General features: G+C 54.1%; 2 protein-coding genes across 5 annotated transcripts in view; both read right to left on the bottom strand.

Annotated features, from left to right (window-relative positions):
• The window catches only part of CHLSN (cholesin), a 97,916-nt gene extending 97,036 nt beyond the window's left edge, over window positions 1–880 (bottom strand). The window contains exon 1 of one of the 2 annotated variants that reach the window (XM_081255735.1): window positions 788–880. The gene's annotated coding sequence lies outside the window, so the exon portion shown is untranslated. The remainder of the gene's footprint in view (window positions 1–787) is intronic. The other variant, XM_081255736.1, reaches the window with a different exon arrangement.
• A 7,580-nt stretch (window positions 881–8,460) lies between these two features.
• ZFAND2A (zinc finger AN1-type containing 2A) lies at window positions 8,461–17,383 on the bottom strand. 3 transcript variants are annotated; one of them, XM_081255570.1, is made up of 8 exons: window positions 17,128–17,383; window positions 16,498–16,547; window positions 15,809–15,907; window positions 15,257–15,351; window positions 13,495–13,626; window positions 10,876–11,027; window positions 10,090–10,173; window positions 8,461–9,750 (listed from the first exon to the last, which is right to left on the bottom strand). In XM_081255570.1, the coding sequence occupies exons 3-8, from the start codon at window positions 15,861–15,863 to the stop codon at window positions 9,732–9,734; spliced, it is 537 nt and encodes a 178-aa protein (XP_081111696.1). In that variant the 5' UTR covers window positions 15,864–15,907; window positions 16,498–16,547; window positions 17,128–17,383; the 3' UTR covers window positions 8,461–9,731. The 3 variants fall into 3 exon arrangements, with proteins under 3 accessions (XP_081111696.1, XP_081111695.1, XP_081111697.1); XM_081255569.1 differs by having other exon boundaries at window positions 16,498–16,536; XM_081255571.1 differs by lacking the exon at window positions 16,498–16,547.
• Between the last annotated feature and the right edge of the window lie 3,043 nt (window positions 17,384–20,426).

Genomic DNA, 20,426 nt, shown 5'->3' with positions numbered 1-20,426 from the left:
TGACGTCCCCATTTCTCCCTGAACTGCACGACTACACTGTCAACTCATGTGCATCACCTACACACACATCGTCGCAAACTAAAACGTGTCAAAGTCACACTCCCCATCATCCTCCACAAACCTGATCTTCCTGCAGGGTCCGTCCCCTCAATAAAAGGCCAGCTGGTGAAATGCGTATTTCAGCTCAAGTTAAAAACCGTAGTGTCACCCACAACTCCTCTTTCTCAAACACCCATCCATCCCACAGTAAACCCCGGTGGCCCCACCCCCAAAGCACATCCAGACGTGGACCTTCACTGCCCCTACCGCGAGCATCCTGGTCCAACCACGTCTCCCACCTGGATCATTCGAAAGTCTCCGACAGGTCTCTGGCCTCCGCCCCGCCCCTAGCCCCTCCAGGCCATTTCCGACTCAGCATTCTGAAGGGCTTGTGAAATACCTAAGCCGGGTTAGGTCCCACCAATTCTGGGACCCTCCCCCAGGGTTCTCCTCCCTTCCCCCGGCCGGAGCCCCGCCCCGCTTCACTTCTCTCCGCCATGCTCAGCAACGTCTCCTTTCCTCATCAGCACCGCTCCCCCCAACCCCAGGCGAACTCACTGGCACGGGGCTGCTTCTACCGGTCGCGCGGACACGCGGGAGGCACCCATGGGGCTGTGGGGAGGTCCGCGGGGCCCTGCGTCCTCCTCAGGCCGCCGACGGGAGGACAGCCAAACCCCCCGCGCGCCCCCGGTTGTCCAGCAGGCCTCGTACCCAAGCGGGGCGCCCCCGGCCCGCCGCCCTCGCCTACCTGCGCGTGGCTGCCGACGCCGGCTTCCGGCAGACGGGGCGCCCAGGTAACGCGGTACCGCCCACCGGAGCGGCACCGCCTATTGGCCGGGGCCCGCCTCCGTCTCCCCGCCGGCCAATGGCGAGCGGCAGCCACGAGGGGGTGAGGCGGGACCGGGCGCGGGCCTGTGGCGTCATCGCTGGGCGCCGCTGGGAGCTGGGAGCCGCCGGTTGCCAGGCAACCCTCCGGTCGGGGGCTAAACGGATTTTTCCCCGGGGTTCCCGGGACTCAAAGCGGACGACGCCTGTCCGTCCACGGGGATTGGTCTCAAACAGGATGTAGATTATAACTGCTGTCACTTAAAAAGTGGGCGCAAGGTTGCGAGGTCGCCAGCGTTACACCTGCACGCAAGGTTGCCAATGCAGCGGCGTGTCTGCAGACACCTGTAAACCCAGGTTAGGTCACCTGGGGAGGGGATGAAGGCAGACGCGGGCCCAACCGCGGAGGGTGTCTGAGGTCGGAGGCTACGCCACGCCGGTGAAACTAACCACGAGTTAAATCGTTGTTCGGTTCTTAGAAATATTTTATAGTCTCGACACCGAAAACGGGAGGGAAGGGAGAGCCGGTGCGGCGGACTTTTAATCTGGGGACAGCTGGACGGGGTTGGGCCATCAAGGGGAGGTTCTGGGGGTGGGAGATACGACAGCAAACCAGGATTCCCTAGTTCCACTCTCTACGGACAACTAACTTGTTTCTAATCGAGTAACAGACACCCTGCTTTTCTCTCGTGCACATACGTGAGAGTCTCTGAAAGGCATATATGGAGACTGGGCCACAGGTATAAGCATGTCCAACTTTACCGACTCCAGGAAAAACCATTCCGTTTTCAAACTGCTCCAACTGCCTCCATGACCACTGAAATAGAAAGTTCTCATCCATACATAAGCTTAACTAATATAGAATATAAAAATATAAATATGTTTACCTTGTATTGTTTACTTTTGCTTTTATTTTTAGCTCTGGTAATGTAGGGATGTAACCAAGCAGAACTCTATGGAGCCTTCCTGGAAGGGAACAGACCCCCACTCACCCAATGTCCTCCGCCTGCCTCTTGTCTGTAGAAAAGCTTTAGTCAATAAGTTTAATCTGAGAAGTGAGAAAATGCAGAAAGGAAAACAGTCAAGCAAGACAAAATAATAATAGTTCAGCCATTAAAGTCAAGGACCTTTGGTTCCTCCTCAAGGGCTATGGATAATATTCTGAGCCATGTCCTTTGAGCTGTTTTGCCGATATTGAAACCCCACCAGGTGGAAGAAGGTAACTGCATGCTGCCCACGAGCACGTAGAGCCCAGACCGGTTGGAACCAGAAGGCTGATGCTGTTGACTCCCGATGACCTCACCACCAACCAATCAGAAGAATGTCCACGAGCTGGTCATGCACCCCACAACCCTCTCCCTCACCCTGTTTTTAAAGACTTTCCCTGATTTGTAGTGAGGTGGATGGACCTAGAGTCTGTCATACAGAGTGAAGTAAGTCAGAAGGAGAAAAACAAATACCGTATGCTGACACATATATATGGAATCTAAGAAAAAAAAAAGTCATGAAGAACCTAGGGGCAGGACGGGAATAAAGACACAGACCTACTAGAGAATGGACTTGAGGACACAGATAGGGGGAAGGGTAAGCTGGGACGAAGTGAGAGAGTGACATGGACATATATACACTACCAAACGTAAAATAGATGGCTAATGGGAAGCAGCCGCACAGCACAGGGAGATCAGCTCGGTGCTCTGTGACCACCTAGAGGGGTGGGATAGGGAGGGTGGGAGGGAGGGAGACGCAAGAGGGAAGAGATATGGGAACATATGTATATGTATAACTGATTCACTTTGTTATAAAGCAGAAACTAACACACCATTGTAAAGCAATTATACGCCAATAAAGATGTTTAAAAAAAGGGGCTTCCCTGGTGGCGCAGTGGTTGAGAGTCCGCCTGCCGATGCAGGGGACACGGGTTCGTGCCCTGGTCCGGGAAGATCCCACATGCCGCGGAGCGGCTGGGCCCGTGAGCCATGGCCACTGAGCCTGCGCGTCCGGAGCCTGTGCTCCGCAACGGGAGAGGCCACAACAGTGAGAGGCCCGCGTACCGCAAAACAACAACAACAACAACAACAAAAAAAAAACCCTTTCCCTGAAAGACTTTGGAGAATTCAGGCTGCCATGTGGCCTTTGCTCCGCAGACCGGAGCTCTGACGGGAAGCTTCTGTCGGCTATTACGCAAGCACTCCCCCCATCAACCTGCATTTAGAGATGGGTGACCCGAGGGAGTCTGTGCAGCCACAGGACCTACCGTGAGACAGGCTCGGGCCAGGACCCCACTTACCTCCTGGACCCTGTCAGGTCACTGGGACCAGCGTCAACTCCAACCGTGTCCACCGGCCAGCAGCTCTGAGCCGCGCCCTGCTCCACCCGGCGGCGCCTCAGGGCGTCGGTGCCCGTTGGGAGGGGCGAGAGCACAGACGCCCGCCAGCGGGTGAACGGAGGGACGAAACGTGCCCCATCCACCCGACGGGCTGTTACTCGGCCACGGAAGGCATGGCCTTCTGCTACGCGTCACCCCGAGGATGAACCAGGAACGGGTGACACCGTCAAAAAAGCCAGTCCTGAGGACCAGACAGAGTATGATCCTGTTCCCAGGAGGCATCCGGAACAGGAGAATCCACAGAGACGGGAAGGAGACGGGAGGTGGCCACTGGGGGCAGGGGGGACGGGGAGAACGGAGCTAAGGCTAACGGGTACAAGGTCTCCTTTGGAGGTTGAGAATGTTCTGGAACCAGATGGTGGTGGGGGCACTGCAACATTGTGAATGGCTAAATGGCGCTAAATTACCCACTTCAAGATGTTTAGAGTGGTGAGTTTTATGTGCTTACAATAAACAGTGTTTGTTCCTCCTTTAATGTGGTTTTGTTGTTCACGTGAGAGACCTGTGTTCACCTGTTTCTGCTCGACTCCAGTTCCAGGCGCCTCCGGGCCTCTGTGCTGTTGTTGATTTTGTTGAAAACGGAAGAAGCTCACCGGAGGGTATCGTTCCCTCCCCCGCCTCCGACTCAGGTACCCAGTTTCATTCGCTTCTTCTTTATCCTGTGTTTCTCCTGGCAAAAGCAAGCAGGTATTCGGGTATTTATCCCCTCTGTCTTGCCCACAAAAGTAGCATGCTGCGCACTCCTTTACAGCAACAGTACATCCTGGAGATCCTGGTCGGTTTACCGACAGCCTCTCCGTCCTGTCCTACAGCCTCACAGTGCCCCATCCACGTGAGGGCAAACGTGGAGGTCGTCTCCAATTCTGCAGCTGTACACCAGGATGCAGTGCACGTGCCTCTGAAGGTTGCTGGTGGTAAACCAGGTTGGGTTCCTCGAAGTGGGACCGCTACGTAGACGTTCATTTTGCCAGATTTTGTCCGATTTTCCTCTGTAATGGTTGTGCTATCTGGCATCCCCACCAGCAGGGTTTGGAAGTGCCTGCCGCCTGCCAGCCTGGCCAGCAGAGCCGCTCAGGTTTGCACGTTTGCTAATCTAACCTGAGGAACAGGAACCTGGTGCGGTTTCCGTTCGCATCTCCCAACGCGTGTGAGGTCAGACACCCCTTTAAGGACCCACCCTTTCCGGTCAGTTCACGTCCTTCACCCATCGTTCTCTCTGGCTTCTGATCCTTCCCCCTCGACGTCCAGTCCTTTACGTGTTGGAGAAGTCCACCTTTCTCTGCGATGTGCGCTGCAGACACCACCTCCTGACGCGGGTGTTCTGCATCCCGGGAAGGCCTCCCTTCCCCTCACCTGACTTCTGAACCTGAGTGAGAAAGCCCTCCCACACCCAGCTTCAGAGAGACCACCCGTGTTTTCTTCTAGTACTGGCTTGGTTTCTTTCTTTTTTTTTTTTTCCTGTGGTACGTGGGCCTCTCACTGGTGTGGCCTCTCCCGTTGCGGAGCACAGGCTCTGGACGCGCAGGCTCAGCGGCCATGGTTCATGCGCCCAGCCGCTCCGCGGCATGTGGGATCCTCCTGGACCGGGGCACGAACCCGCGTCCCCTGCATTGGCAGGCAGACTCTCAACCACTGCGCCACCAGGAAAGCCCTTGATTTCATTTTTTACATTCAGATTTCTGATATGAGTCCTTTTTGGTGGGTGATGTAAGGTATACGTAGAATTTTACCTTTTTCTAAATGGCTGTCCAGTTGAACCAACACCAACTTTGAAAAAATCCATGTTGGCCTCAGTGCTCTGAGACAGGCCTCCTCTCACGCACTCTGTCCAGACGCACCTGGCCAGGCTCTGCGCTCCCTCCTGCCTCCTGCACCAGCAGGTCATTGTCGTGATCACGGAGGCCGCAGGGGCCCTCACGGCCCCCTTTCCAGGGCTGCCTTTGCTGTCCTATTACGTTGACTTTCCCTGTAAACTCAAGTATCGACTGGTCTAGTTCCAGAAAACAGCCTGTTGGTATTTTTATTGGGATCATCTTAGATTTAAAATTAATTTAGGCAAAACAGACACCTTATAAGGTTGACCCTTCCTAAGAACAAGGACTTTTTCCCCACTGATTTGTGTCTACTTTTGTCTTTCATGAGTGTCTTAAAGTTTTATCTCATCTAGGTCTTGCATATATCTTAAGTTTACTCCTAAGTAGTTAATATTTATTACCATTGGAAATTGGATTTTTCTCTTCCATTCTTTTTTTAAATAAATTTATTTTTATTTATTTATTATTTTTGGCTGTGTTGGGCCTCTGTTGTGGTGTGCGGGCTTCTCATTGCAGTGGCTTCTCTTGTTGCGGAGCAGGGCTCTAGGTGCACGGGCTTCCGTAGATGCAGCGCGTGGGCTCAGTAGTTGTGGCTCATGGGCTTAGTTGCTCTGCGGCACGTGGGAACTTCCGGGACCAGGGCTCGAACTCGTGTCCCCTGCCTCGGCAGGCGGACTCTCAACCACTGCGCCACCAGGGAAGCCCCCCATCCTATCTTCTGATTATCATTTGCGGGAATGAAGGCTATCGGTTCCTGGGAAGCAGGCTGCCTGCGCGGCCCGTGTCTGTGGTGGGCACAGCTTAGGTGGACCTGAGGAGGCAAACACTCAGCTAACGACAGCCAATCACCACCCAGCAAGTGATTTACAACTGGGCACTGTGTATGCCAACGCCTGGCGGCTCTCCCTCTCCCTGGGGTCCCATAAGCTGCTCCTTGACCGTGACGGACACAGTGACCTTGCTAATAGGTCTTTCTCCAGGCAATGTCTGCATAAATGTACAAGTAGCTTCAGTTTAATTCAGAACGACAAAGAACTCTCCAGAATGTGAAAGTAACCAGCTGCTCTGCCATTGGCATGGGATTTTAAAAAGACCATTTTTAAAGGTAATCTGTGTAGCATTTGTTGCAAGAAGATCTTAGCTTTTAACGCATTCTAAGGACGGCTCGTCATGTAGATAGGGATGTGTGTGAATTCTACAAACGTGGGTTTTAGGGGAGCCCCCAGACGCCCTAACGACAGGGAGGGAGAAATCAAAGGAGAAGAAACTGAGGACAAACAGCAAACACGCTCTTCACACGACATTTAACCCCTCCTGCAGCACCGACACTCTGCTCTTGGCTCTTCCAGAGCATCTACTCACCTCGTACAGAAAACTGTGATTGCTGTTCTTACAGCCTTTCAGTGAAATAAAGCAAACAAATGAACATTTATCTGGGGAACCTTCACACCAGACCAAGTAAAAAGTCAGACTAGTCTCCCTCTCACCACCTTCCCCAAACACACCACGTCTCAGGACATTTGCAAAGTTGAGTAAGTGTCCACGGTCCTCATTCTCAAGCTTAAAACTTGGAAAACTAAGAACATTTAAGGAACTCATTTCAGAACCTACCTTTCAGATTTGGTCATAGCATTACTGCCAAGAATGAATGGGGAAGCCGGATTAAAGATACGTTTAAAAACATCCCCGATCGCTTTTAACGTGAATGACCTGCAAACACTGACTTGGGGCTGACGGGCTGATCGCGTCTGTCCTTCCCAGGATCCTGGGCCCAGTTCCCAGCAAGAACTAAGGTCCTACCTAGGCCACCAGCTCTCAGTTCTCGGGAGGCCCTCTGGTGACACCTTGTGGGCACTTCTGATACCGCAGCCACGCACCACCTCGCCCGCGGGACCAGTCACCGGACACTGGGCAGGCAGCCTGGCCCCTCGCCCAGCTCGGAGCTGAGAGGCAGGACCGCAGCCTCGGCAGGGGGGCGCGGCCGCACGTGGGTGAAGACCCCAGCCGGTGGGAGAAAACACTCAGCTGCTCCCTGGCTCTCCCTCCCCACGAGCCAGACCCTCTCAAGAGACACAATGGACTCCCTGAAAAGGCCGACCTGACGCCCACTCGTCCAGTAGGGCAGTGGTGGGCCCACCGCCGGGCACCGAGGCCCAGACAGAGCCTGCACACTTGGAGAGTCCTGTGCCTCGGGGCACCTGTTAGAGTGCCTGTCAGCCTCGCCCCATCCCACCTGAGGCTGCCATTTGTAGGTGAAGAAACTACAGCTAACGTTACACAACGTGCTCAAGGTCGCTCATCAAGTGGCCGAGCCACGACCTCATCATCCCATGTCTTGCAAACATTTCCACTGAGGCGCCCCAGCAGCTAAGGAAGTGAGCCCTTCCCGCCCAACGGGTGACCACAAACCACACGACTTCCTGCCAAGCCTTCTCAAAAATGCATGCAAACTTGTGACACTCAAAGGAATTCTCTGAACCTTCTCCTCATGTTAGCACTCTCTACGAAAATTTAAAATACACTTGTGGCTTCCCCGTCCCTCGGCCACGACCACGGACGCCCTTAAACTCCTCGAATGGGCAATTCTCAGAAAATGCTTAACTTTACTAATATAAGACGTACCCATTTAAAGCACGGTGACACCATGTTTTCATCACATTAAGAAAAAACTAAGCCAATGAAACAGCTGATGAGGGTGTGGGGAAACGGACGGAGAGAGGAAGCTGGCGTGACTTTCTGGATGGCAACTTGGCACCTTCCACCAAACTCTGAAACACGTCCCCTCCGGCACAGCAAGGCAACCCTCTCTGAGCAGCCGGACAGAGAGAGGAGCGATGACACACCCAGGTCCTGGGAGACCGCGCAGCCGTAAGGATGCCTGTGACCTTGACTGCTTCCCTGACCTTGCACCCTCTGCGCCACTTCAGTGTCTATTCACACAGGTCCTTAAGGAAAATACTAACTTCTCAGAAAGCTCTTAAATACACTTAAATACTCCACAGTTAAGAAACACGAGTGGACTCCTAAGTTGATAATTCCTGATAAAACGTGCACGTCTTTTGTCCTTTAGTTTGGATGATCAAGAATGACGCTAAAGGGTTTCCCTGGTGGCGCAGTGGTTGGGGGTCCGCCTGCCGATGCAGGGGATGCGGGTTCGTGCCCCAGTCCGGGAAGATCCCACATGCCGCGCAGCGGCTGGGACCGTGAGCCATGGCCGCTGGGCCTGCGCATCCGGAGCCTGTGCTCCGCGGCGGGGGAGGCCACAGCGGTGGGGGTCCCGCGTGCCGCAAAGAAGAAAAAAAAAAAAAGAATGGCGCTAAAAAGTATGACGTGAGCCCCGCCTACCTACTTTAAAAATTTCTAGTAGCCACAATTAAAAAACAAAACCAGACCAGGTAAAACTCACTTTAATGTTTTATTTAATCCATCATATCCAAAATACTATTTCGACCTGTAAATATTTTTAACAATGAGATATTTCACTTTTTTTTTTTGGCGCTGACTTCAAAACCCAGGGTCTCAATTTGGACATTAACCTTACTTGAGAAAGACCTGATCTGTATTTAGATTTTATAACATTTACAGCTGAAAAGCCAGATTCACATATTCATGTTCTTGACATACTCAACATGGTTTCCTAATAACTGAATGAACAGCTCTGCGGCTACGCTGGAGGCTGGCTTCACGTGCTCCCTAGTGGCCAGTGACCACTGCACTGGACCTGGACCGCAGAAAGTGCTCCGTCTACGTAGTCCCCAGACCCACAGCGTCAGGAACTCCGCTGGGGTGGGGTGGGGGGCGGTGGCACTGCTCTAACAGGCCCCCGCACGATCCTGGTGCAGCTGGAGAACCACGGGTCCAGATCTAACGCCACCAACAGGACAGGGCCTAGAAAGAGCTGGATAACCCACCCGTGGAATGGGAACTGAATACACCCCCCAGCCATTTTATATATATATATATTTATTTAACATCGTTATTGGAGTATAACTGCTTTACAATGGTGTGTTAGTTGCTGCCATACAACAAAGTGAATCAGCTATACGTACACATACATCCCCATATCCCCTCCCTCTTGCGTCTCCCTCCCACCCTCCCTATCCCACCCCTCTAGCTGGTCACAACCATTATATTTTGAGGCTATGAAACCAAAAAAGGAAGAGTAACTGCTTGGATTTTTGTTAATCCGCAAGCAGTGGGATGTCTGGAACGCACGGCTGGATGCCCCTGGGGTTATGCCTGGGATGGTATTTCTCTTCATCCGGTTCCCTGAGGTCCCAGGAGATGACGGCTCTCCTGACAGGCCCCAAAGCCCTCGGTGTCACCCCAATGCTTGCAGTCAGAGGGTCACAGGCTGTTCTCTCAGTGGAACAGGAGCGGTGGGCTGGGGGCCACCTCTGGACAAGGACCCCTAACAGGGTAGGTGTAGTCCCACCCCCGGGCCTGGGCTCAGATGGCTGATCACCACACAAGCCACGTGAGGAAGACACAGTGAGATCCACTGTCGGTGGTTCAAGTGACAGAGGGTAAGTGACAGAAGCCCCTGACCGGCTCAGCTCAGGGCAGAGCTGCTCACGGTGGGAAGTATGGAAGTGCTCGGGCATAAAAGTGTCCCCAAAGTGCAGATCGCGTACGGAGAGAGGCCAGTTTGAACAGACAGAGTCACATCATCGCTTTACTCTCCACCTGAAAGAGAAGAAAACAGCTTACGTTCTCAGGTTTGTCTTCATTAACTAGAAGCGGGTGATCGTATCAAAGACATTCGCCAAACACAGCACTTCAGAAACCAGCTACAAACTGTTCCTCTCGTCACCCTGTGCTGGCGGGACCTGCGTGCGCACCCGGGGCTGACAAAGCCCAAGGCCGGCGTGCGACCCCCGCCATCCCATCCAGCTGTGACGGAGCGCGGAGCTCCAGGTGGCCAGTCACGAGCCGTACCACGACCGCTGAGCACCCACCGGCGGGACAGAGAACCGTCCCGCCTGACACAACGGCACCAACACCGCGTGGCCCCCGGACCAGTACCTGAAGCGCCGAGCCAGCCAGCCGCCCGGCCCCTCGCGTGAAGCCGCCGACGGCCCGGGATCCGAGGCCCCTGCTGCCGAGCACCTGCGCAGAAGGGTCAGGTCAGTGCTCGGCCAACCCTCACCGATGCCAAGAGCCACGCATGCAGGGACGAGGTCACCCCCCAGCCCGGCTCGGGCACAGACACCATGAGAAACAGCCGAGTGGAAGTGACAGGTGACTCGGGCTTCCATTTCTACCCACGGAAGGTGGGGGCAGACGTTGCCACCGACCCGAGGAAGGTTCTCCCTGTAAATAACCGGTGAAGGGGCTGAACTGCCCCCGTCAGGTGGGCGGAGCCCGACACCCAGGACCTATTTGGAGGGGGTCGCGGGAGCTGTATTAGGGAGGCTGAGCTCACGGTGCACTGACCCCACAGACCAGTGTCCTTATGCAAAGAGGACACCTGGACAGCACCGTGCACAGGGAGAACGCCACAGGAAGGTGAAAGGCCAGGGTGACGCGTCCACAAGCCAGAGAACCCCGAGCCTACGGGAAGCACCCTCGGCGAGGGGGAGGCCGGGGGAGACCCTCCCCATGGCCCTGCACGGTGAGCAGGCACTTCTGGCTCCAGAGCTGCAGTCCCAGCAAACAACGACTAGAACCCGGCTTCAACTTGGAATCTGCTTTTAATTCAGATCGTATTCACCCAAACCCCTACAGCGAACGGTCAACACCAAGAGCTGAGCGTGCAGCACAGGTCCAGGTTGTCCCAACTCCACGCAGGCTGAGCCGGGCCTCCCTCACCCGGCCGTGCTGGCAGGGGCGCCTCCGCGGGCGCAGCCGTGGTCCCGAGGGTGTCTGTGCTGGATGCAGAAGCTGCCACGACACTCAGTACAAACCACCCGCAGCATCTCTTTCCGCCTGCAGCCCTCTTTTGAGCAGCGGTACTTGAAAATCTGAGAAAGTACAAGTTGCTTCAATGTTCCAGCAGCTTCACCAAGCAATCATTCAACAAGCCCCCGCCCCCCCATAAGACCATCGGCATGTAAACTAGAAACGGTCCTTAGCTAAACAGAATGAAGGCACTGGGGTTTCACTGAGATGTCTTTCTGTCAGGTAAACAAGGAAATACTAGTTTAGGAGACAGAAAAGTTTTAACAAGTGGTGAATACAAAAGCGGCATTTTAAGTTGGGGTCTCATGTGAGATGCTTGGGGAGGTACTCCAGGAAAAGAACAAGATGGGGGGGGGCGGGGGACGGGGACACGGGAGGGAAGGAGGCCAGGCACGAGGCGTCACGCACAGCCCTAGAGGGAGCTGGCACAGGCTGTGTCCCGTCAGGGGCAGGGGAGCTGGCACAGCCGTTAGTTCCTGCGGGGTCTCTGGGGTGATATAAACTCCCAGGCACTTCCGACTCTGTGCGGGTGACAGTGTCAGGGAGGAGGGGGGCTGGCAACCTGGGGGCAGCCCTCCGGCCAAGAAGGGCGAGTGATCCAGGCGCGTGGAAGCAGTGCAGGTGCCAGCGGGGCCCGGAAGACGAGGAGGGGCAGCGCGAGGTGGGGAGTGAGGGTGGAGCCAGGAGGGAGGAGGACCTGGTCACCTGGTGGGGTGGGGAAGGGGCACATGGGCGGGGCCGTGGTCGGAGGGAAGGCACAGGCTTTTACTGAAGCTTCCGGAAGGCTCGGAGGCACGGCAAGCATGAGCAGCAGCAACGGGCTGGAGGAGACGGGGCCAGGAAGGGGTCGGGGGGCTCCAATCAGAGGGTCTGGGACGGAAGCTCAGGGACAGACTTCACCCTCCCGTTCCAGGTTATTTGTCATAATTGCATTTGTTCTGTATTTAGTGTAACATATAGAAACCGTGAGGTAAGGTGGTCAGAAGCCAGTGCCCTGGAGATAAGCTCTAAAGGCCAAGACAGCAGGGGGCAGCGCACCCCGCATCCTAGGGAAACCCCCCAAATAAACGCGGAGGCCCCAGGGAGCGTGCAGCGCTGGGCTGGGCCTGGGGACGCGTGCAGGGCTCCGAGGAGTGGGCCAGCTGCCACGGGCCATGTCCAACCCGAGTCTCCTTGGACTCTGGTCGAGGATGGAGAAGTGACCACAGGTGGCAGCTCCGACTCCGCCTGAAGTTCTATAAAAGTGACCACGCAGAGACGTTCTGAAAAAGGATGGATGAACCCCAAAGGGCAAAAGATAAAAAGGAAACGGCCACGAGATTTTAATTTCTTTTTTTTTTTTTTGCCTGTGCCACGCAGCACGCGGGATCTTAGTTCCCTGACCAGGGATAGAGCCCCCTGCAGTGGAAGCGCGGAGTCTTAACCACTGGACAGCCAGGGAAGCCCAAAACAGCCACAGGATTTTAGAAAAAGCACGTGGATGAGCAGTAACGGACTCAGCAGACATGAAAAAGCTGAACTATGAGCCGGCAGGGAGGGTCAAGAAGCAGCGTATGTGTGACACAGAATCCCCGAAGGCTCAGAAATCGACAGCAGCAGAGGCAGCGCGGGTGACGCGGGACCCGGGAGGACCCCCGCCCGCACGGCAGAGCCGCCCTGTCCCCGGCGCATGCGCATGGTCAGCTGCGGACCTGGCGCGTGGGGACGACTGACCACGCCGTAGGAAAGACCACCTGCACGTGGGTCACACAGAGAAAAGGGAACTTGAGGGGAAAAAGGAGGCCGGCCCGGGAGGTCCAGCCCCATGGAGCGGGAGTCCAGAGGAGACGGCGACAGGGTCAGCCAGGGGGAAGCTGCCACACCCGGGGCCAAGGAGGACAGCCGGCCCCTCGTGGGAACTCCCTGGGCAGCAGCAGAAGCGGGAAAAGCACCGACGCCAGCGAACGGCCAGGCGAGCCGCACGAGGGGGCCGCAGCGAGGGGGCCGGAGCCCGGCGGCCAGCGCACCGCGGGGACCGGGCGTCACCCAGCACTACAGGGCGAGCGAGACAAACGCTGGATTTCAACGCTCTGCTCGAGCACGTGGCACCACGGATTCAAGGAGAGGCAGGCGGCCGCCCCTTCCACCACGCCGGACTCCAGACAGACAGACGCGGAGCTTTAGCACGAGCACCAACACTACCAAAGCCGGAACGCCGATGTCTGATTTTACAGCCTCGACATTTCCTAGGCAGAGCTTAGGAAAAACCACACACTAACAGAAGGATTCTAGAGAACCACATTAACTTTCCATCTTGGGAGGAATTCCTGTAACAAAAGCAAATCCTAACATAGACCCTAATATTTAGGAAATATGTTTATGTAACTGTAAAAACCCATGCTGTTCACAATCCAGAAAAACACCGATCAATTGTTAGGGTTTTATTTTGTACAAAAACTATTAAAACTAATTAGCCTGGTTGGATAATTGAGCTTCTTTCCTCTGAGGAGAAACCAGCCCCCAGAGGGCTGACACAGACCCTGTCCTCACCTTCTCTTTCTTCTTCCCAGGGTGATGTTTACAATCTCCATCCATGTGCTCACCGACCACCACATCTGGGATCTCTCCCTTTTTTACTGGGATGGGGCTGTTACAAAGTGGGCACACTGGGACCTGAACATCCTAAAAATAACAAATACAAGATGATATTCCAGATTCAGACAATCAAAACTCACACACACACAAAGGCACGGTGGTACAGCACATTTACAAGCAACCAGAGTACAAACACTGACATCCGACTCCCCCCCGCCGCGAGAGGAGAGTGTGCTTAGCACAGGGGATCGGCCGGCAGCAAGGCATCCCTAGGGCGTGAAGACAGTTGCCTTAAGTGGAACCCAGGAGAACTGAAGAAACAGACTATTAACCACCCGCAGAAATGACCCTGAGACAGAGGTCAAGTGCAGCCCAGGAAGGCAGCTGGTGAACCAATCCAGAAGGACAGTCTCAGGGCGGCAGGGCTATCTGTCCAGCACCACGCAGTGGGCAGTGAAGCTGCCCAAACACCTCGAGGGTGGGGCTGCCAGGAAGAAACACCAGCCGTGAAGAGCCTCAGCTCCTCTGCCTGCCAACGGCCTCCCCAATGCTCCTTTTAGCTTCCACCGCGGCCACGCAGGTAGACTAGCTCATGGGTCAAGGGCGCACGTGGCCAGGCTGAGCTCTCAGGCTCAGAACCACCATCCAAGCCCAGCACTGGGGGGCTCTGGAGGGAACGCCCAGCACGGTTAAAATCCCTCTGGGCCAGGGCAGGAGCTGAGCTAATTTAGCTCAAGAACACTGAGGTGACATGTGGACGAGTAACAGGTAATCACAGAATCGCGATGCCAGCTGTCTGGGAACTGAGCTGGAAAGCCACCCAGGGGTGCTCCTGCAGCCGGCAAGTTGGCCAAGTTAAGAAATAAAGCATCATTCAGTCACCTCTAGGCAGACTCTCCCTATCCAGGGACACAGGAAGGTCAAGGCAACAGACCAGGTAGTTTGGCCTGGTCATCGGTGCCGGGTGAACATGAGTCACCCTCCCTCGTCCCCAGGAATCAGCAAAGGGCCAGACCCCAGCCGACACTGGTCAAAGGGTGTAGCACTGTCACCCGCATTTCTAACTGCCACCCTGGGGAAGCAGCAGAGTGCTGACTGAAGAGCTCACGAAAATGCTCCCTGAAGCACCCAAAACAAAGTGAGTTCAGGCTGGGACCGCCTGAAAAGTCAATAACCAAGGTCTTAAACCTCTGGACTTAGGCAAGTTTGTTTCCTTACAGCCATCTCCCAGCTTCCACCATGAACTATCTGAATCACCTAGGGAGGATGCCAAGGCTGCAAAGTTACCCAGATAAGCAAGCATTTACAATTCTTCCCAGATTAGAGCCCCCATCAAGCGCTGCACTGCGTTTCTTGTGCCCCATGAAGACAGAGCTGTTTTTCCTTGTGTGTTAAATAAAAGGAACTAAGTGTTTTAACAGGTAAAGTAAGCTCTGAAGGTTTAGGTACAACAATTTGATTCCAGGAAAATAATCTGTTGCTTTAGAGCTGTGCCGTCCAGAGCTTCCTGCAATGATGGAAAAGCTCCACATCTGCTCTGTCCACACACGGCTCCCGAAAACCTGAAACGTGGCTGGCATCACTGAGAAACAGGACTTTTAAGATTTATTTAATTTTAATTAAGTTTTATCTACATGTGGCTAGTGTCCGCTATCTTGGGCAGCGCAGCTTTGGAGAGTGAGGCTGAGAATCTTTAGAATGAAGTATGACCAATTACCTTCTTGAATGCAAAGGGACATTTATGTGCAGCAGAGGTAAAATGATCTTTACAGAAATCTTGCTTACATGCATCACATTCTAACGGAAGAAAATCTAAAAAAAAAAGGACAAAAAACACACAAAAAAGAGTACTGTTTTAAAGACTAGAACAGAAGAATCATAGATCATAATAAACAGGTATTTTCCTTTGCTGAGCTCATATTATGGCTATTCAAATACATCCCCGAGGTACCACGTGAGAAGAAAACTGGGGGCCACGAATTTGGCAATGCCGGCAACGCTGAAGAACTGGTGCAGCTAACCTTTCCAAAGAGAGCCCACCTCACGTGGTACCACGTGTTTAAGCAGAGCATTTACATCCACTCGGTCCTGGCAGCCAGCCTTGTACCTAGCTGTACAGAACCAAAAACTCAGGCCAGCATCTCATTACTGAAAAGCCAGAAAGGCCAAGGCCCAGAGAACAACAGCTAATGAAGACAATGGTCAGTTCTTCTCCCATATAGATGACAAGACACCCATTTCCTGTTAATGTTCTCTTAGAAGTGCTTACCTAGCTGCTTGCAAGTTTTTTCTGAACAATGCTTCCCCAAATCAGGGAACTCCATTATGGGAAAATGTCCAAAACACAGAAGACAGAGTGAAATGTCACCTGCAAGAATTAGAAATAATTAGGAGGAAAGCAAGGATGGTCCGAATTTCAGTCACCAGGGTTTATATCGCACAGCTGATATAAGTAAACGTGCAGGGAGCATTAAATGTCCAAGTCATCTGGGCTCCCGCAAGGGCCTACGTGTCACAAATTCTTGTCTTTCAGCAAACAGAAAATGGGAGTTTTAGCGTAAGTACAAGCTCCTTCAGAATCAAACCCCTTAGAAGACAGATTGTTTTTCAGTTCTTTTAATTCCTAGTTTATCAAGCTCAACCCGAATTTAAGTTTTCATTAATCCATATTTTGACTCATTATTGACAGGGACGTCCCACATTCAACTACACAGCTACTAGGGAAAGTTACAGCCTCGGTGAACTTCAAATCGCAATTTCATCTACTGAATATACTTAACAAACAAAACTCTTACCAGGTGCTAAGTCACGTTACTTAACTACACTATCCCGGGGACATTCGACTCAGTCCCCTGTTGCTGCCTTTAACTCCCTTATGCATTGAGTTTTACTCAGAATTTATTCCTTAATGACAATCAACCTGGAGTTGACCAGGGGAAGTGAAAGTCGTTAACTCACCAGTGGAAAACAGGTGGACAAACGGTGATGCCACTGCACCTGAGAGAAAACTGAAGTCCATGGCACGCCTCACAACAGGGTCCCCTCCGTGATCTGGCACGCACCAAACCTCTCAGAACTCTTGTCCCTCCCAGAATTCACGTCCCCGGGGCCTTTTCCGGACCTGCCCATCAGCTCTCCCGCTGCCGGGAGCTTCCCGGGTGCCTGGGATACTCTGGCCACAGCTGACATCCGCTCATGCCCTCAGGGCCCGGTTTAAAGCGTCACTCGGGGCCTTTCCTAACACCCTCACCTGGCCCCACCCAAATCGCGTTTCCTCTACTCTGTAATTCCTTTCCCAGGACCCACTCGCTCGGCTTCCCACTGCAGCTTCGTTCCCTACTCTCGGCTCCGCGAAGCGCAGGGCCCAGGTCGGGTCTGCCCATCCTGGATCAGCAATACCCAGCGGACGTTCGGAAATCAATCGATCGAGGACCGACGAGAAGCCGAACTCAATCCCGACGTGGTCGCGCTCTCGGCGCCGCAGCCGCGGTGTGAGAGCCCCATTCTGCTAGGGCACTAACGCCCGGCCAGCCCGAGGTTCGCGGCCCCGTCCGACCCCCGCCCGGCACCCCCAGGCCGGCCCCGTACCTGACCCTCGTCTGAGGCCTGGGCAGCCGCAGAGGGGAGCGGAAGGTGGCAGAGACCTAGAGCTGTCTCCCTGTCCGCGGTCAGCCGCGGGGGACAAGGCCAAAGGGACGAAGAAAACAGGATCCGAGCGACGGCCGAGGCCGGTCCGAGTCCGCGGGAGAGCCCAGCATCGCGCCGCCCGGACCTCCCGGCCATTTATTCGCAGCCGCCGGGTCAGAGAGCCACCACTCTCCGGGAGTCCCCGGCGCGCCCCCGATGACGTCTCCGCCGAGCCGACCAATCGCGCCTGCCGCGGTTCCGTCGGCCCGCCCACTCCTCGCCTCTTCTCGAACAGTCCGGGGGCTTCTCGGGCTGTGGAGTCAGGGTGAGGCAGCTCTGCGCAGGCGCACTGGGCCGGCACCCGGGGCGGGGCGCTGAGTCAGGGCGGGCTGGGCCGGGGTGCGGAGGGAGGATATCCCGGGCTGGGCGCCACGGAGGCTGGGGATACATCACAGAAATGGTACTGCGCTCATCGCCGGCACAGGATTGCAACCCCTCCTAGCACGGGTGACGTTAATCTTGACGACATCGTCATCCCAATGTTTGCTAAGTTTCTCCACTTTTTCATTTGTGAATTAATTAGTATCTTGTAGGAGAGATTCCGAGATTCCAGCATGTGTTATTCTTCATGAACCTCTGACAACCTTGACTCCATCAGTGGCTTCTGCCTGGATCACTATGATCATTGCCAAACAGTGCTTTTAAAAATTCCCATGGTTTCCTCTACATTTATTAGTTGCCGTTCCACTATAAGGGAATGATTTGCCTTCCCCATTTATTTTTTAACCCTGACTTTATAACCCGAAGAACCAGAATTCACACCCAGCATCAGGGAAGGTCAGGAGAAGATGTGAGAGTGGATACCCCGGGGGTGTAACAGGCGAGCACTTGGCCCACCCCTGCTGTTCCTGGTCCTGATCCAGCCAAGACCACACCAAACTGTCGTGAGAACAAAAGACCATCAAGTCAGAATTTTTAAATGCAGTGTTTTTGTCATTAACTGAACATCTGCCTTCATACAAAGAGAGATGCTAAAAGCGTTAAGTTAGGTGACCACCATCCACCTAAGTCATTTACCACATCACGATAAAGGGAAGCAAGGACCTTGTACTACTGTGACCCGGGGGACGGGAGGGGAGGCGGACCTCAGAGCCTTAGCAAACCTCAGGAAGTTCTACTTGAGAGAAGAGGCCAGAGTGCGTGTCCAGACACATGATTCTCTATCAAGAGACCACAATGCCCTTCACCAGCGGCTCACTGTTGTGACCCCTGTTTTATCTGCAAGGAGACTGAGGCACAGAGGTGACAAGGGACACGCCCAAGAGGAGCCAGGATTCAAACCCCACCCCAAGTCCACATTCCTAACTCCCCTCTGCTACCTTCACCGGCCAGGGGTGGGGACGGAGACGCAGCCAGGTGCCAGGTCATAGGACCCAGAGCGTCATGAAAAGATTTGGGGCTTTTTTTTTTTTATTTTTTTTATTTTTTTTATTTTTTTTGCTGTATGCGGGCCTCTCACTGTTGTGGCCTCTCCCATTGTGGAGCACAGGCTCTGGACGCACAGGCTCAGCGGCCATGGCTCACGGGCCCAGCTGCTCCGCGGCATGTGGGATCTTCCCGGACCGGGGCATGAACCCGTGTCCCCTGCATCAGCAGGCAGACTCTCAACCACTGCGCCACCAGGGAAGCCCTGGGGCTTTATTTTGAGTGCAAAGGGGTATTGCTGAAAAGTTTTAAGCATGACCTTGAGGGGTGGGCAGGAGACAATATGTATAAAGTACACATGCTTTACATAGCTGAATGAAAAATAACTGCAACTTTCTCAGTTTTCTAAAATTGAGCTCCACTTTCCTTTGGAGCCCCAGACGCCTGCTGCCGGCAGACACGGCCCCTGTCCCATCACTGGTCTGTTCAGATCCAGTTCCTTTGGTGACCTCGGTCACTGTCCAGCTCAAACTGCAGTCATTTCAAGGCTTCTTCCTACAATCCCTTGTTCCCGTCTCCTTCCATGGTGCCTGGACTCGGAGATGTGCATATAACCCTGTGGCAGTGAAGGGTGGAGGCTCTGGCCTCTGCAGGTGATGACCTGTCCACAGCCTTTGGTCAGGTGCTAGCACCTGCTGCCGGTGTCAGGACTTCCACCGTGACCTCTGATCCCAAGCTCGTAACGTGCACTGTCCCGACCCCCGGTTTCAGGTTCAGTGACCCTCTCCGCCCTCCACGCCAGGGCACGCGTGGCTGGGGAGCTCCTCTAGCTTGTGTGCAGGGACTGCGGCTCTGGGGCACCAGCTGAGGTCCTCTCCCTGCCTGGCTGCACCCCAGGCATCATGCACTGCACTCTCCCTGTGCTGGCACAGAGAAGGCGTGTGCCTTTCCCAGAGGTACAGGTGGGAGTCCCACGCCTTCAGAGCACCCCCTCCAAGGCCAGGTTGTTTATCATTGCAAGTCCCACATCTGAGGGCTGCAGGATGAGCCGGGGTCCATTCCCAAGGACCCAGGCAGCATGACAAGCTTGGCGTCCTCCCTTTCAAAGCCCGTCAGATCTCTCCCCAGCCCTGGAAGGAATGTTCTCCTTATGCTGCGGGGCATTTCTCTCACATCATCACCTTGGGTTTCTTGCTCTAAGGGTGAATCTCACAAACTTTGGTCCATGGTTCCCTCTCCTCTCTCTTGAAAGCCTTGCTTCTAAGACTAAGGCTTGCTATGAGCTCTTAAAAGTTTAGGTTTAAAACTCAAATCTGTGCAACGACTTCTTTGGTCTAGATGGACCCTTCCGTGGAGCCATGAGTGTCATTGCAGGGCCTAGCCTTTTTTGTGTTTTTAAAATTATTTATTTATTTATTTATTTGGTTGCACTGGGTCTTTAGTGGCGGCTCGCGGGCTCCTTAGTTGTGTCATGTGAACTCTTAGTTGCAGCATGCATGTGGGATCTAGTTCCCTGACCAGGGATTGAACCCAAGCCCCCCGCATTGGGAGCGTGTAGTCTTAACCGCTGAGCCACCAGGGAAGTCCCAGGGCCTAGTCTTGATGGAGAAGAGAAAACACATTGACGTTATACTGGCTGCACACACTGTACTTTAACACTGTACTTTAAAACGTGTTCATCCACAGTTTGTGGCAGACAGGCAGATGGGGGAGAGGCCGGAGCAGAAGCTGGGCAAGCAGGTAAGAGGCTGTGGCTGCATTCCAGATGACAGAGATGACAGTCACCATGGAAACCATGGAAACACAGAAGCCTTACCCACCTTCACTGCTCCTCT

This window comes from Mesoplodon bidens, assembly GCF_964165515.1.
Source record: "Mesoplodon bidens genome assembly, chromosome: 15".
Lineage (NCBI taxonomy): Eukaryota > Metazoa > Chordata > Mammalia > Artiodactyla > Ziphiidae > Mesoplodon > Mesoplodon bidens.
Note: the sequence above shows the minus strand (reverse complement) of the source record. Positions and strands in the feature narration are given on the sequence as shown.

What these genes read in the sequence shown, in the direction of transcription:
- ZFAND2A (XM_081255570.1), bottom strand. Translation starts at nt 15,863, where the DNA reads ATGGAGTTCCCTGATTTGGGGAAGCATTGTTCAGAAAAAACTTGCAAG. An exon ending in AAAAACTTGCAAGCAGCTAG is followed by an intron (nt 15,352 to 15,808) that starts GTAAGCACTTCT and finishes TTTTTTTTTTAG; the next exon opens with ATTTTCTTCCGTTAGAATGT. An exon ending in GCCCCTGCCAGCACGGCCGG is followed by an intron (nt 10,174 to 10,875) that starts GTGAGGGAGGCC and finishes CCTTCTGCGCAG; the next exon opens with GTGCTCGGCAGCAGGGGCCT.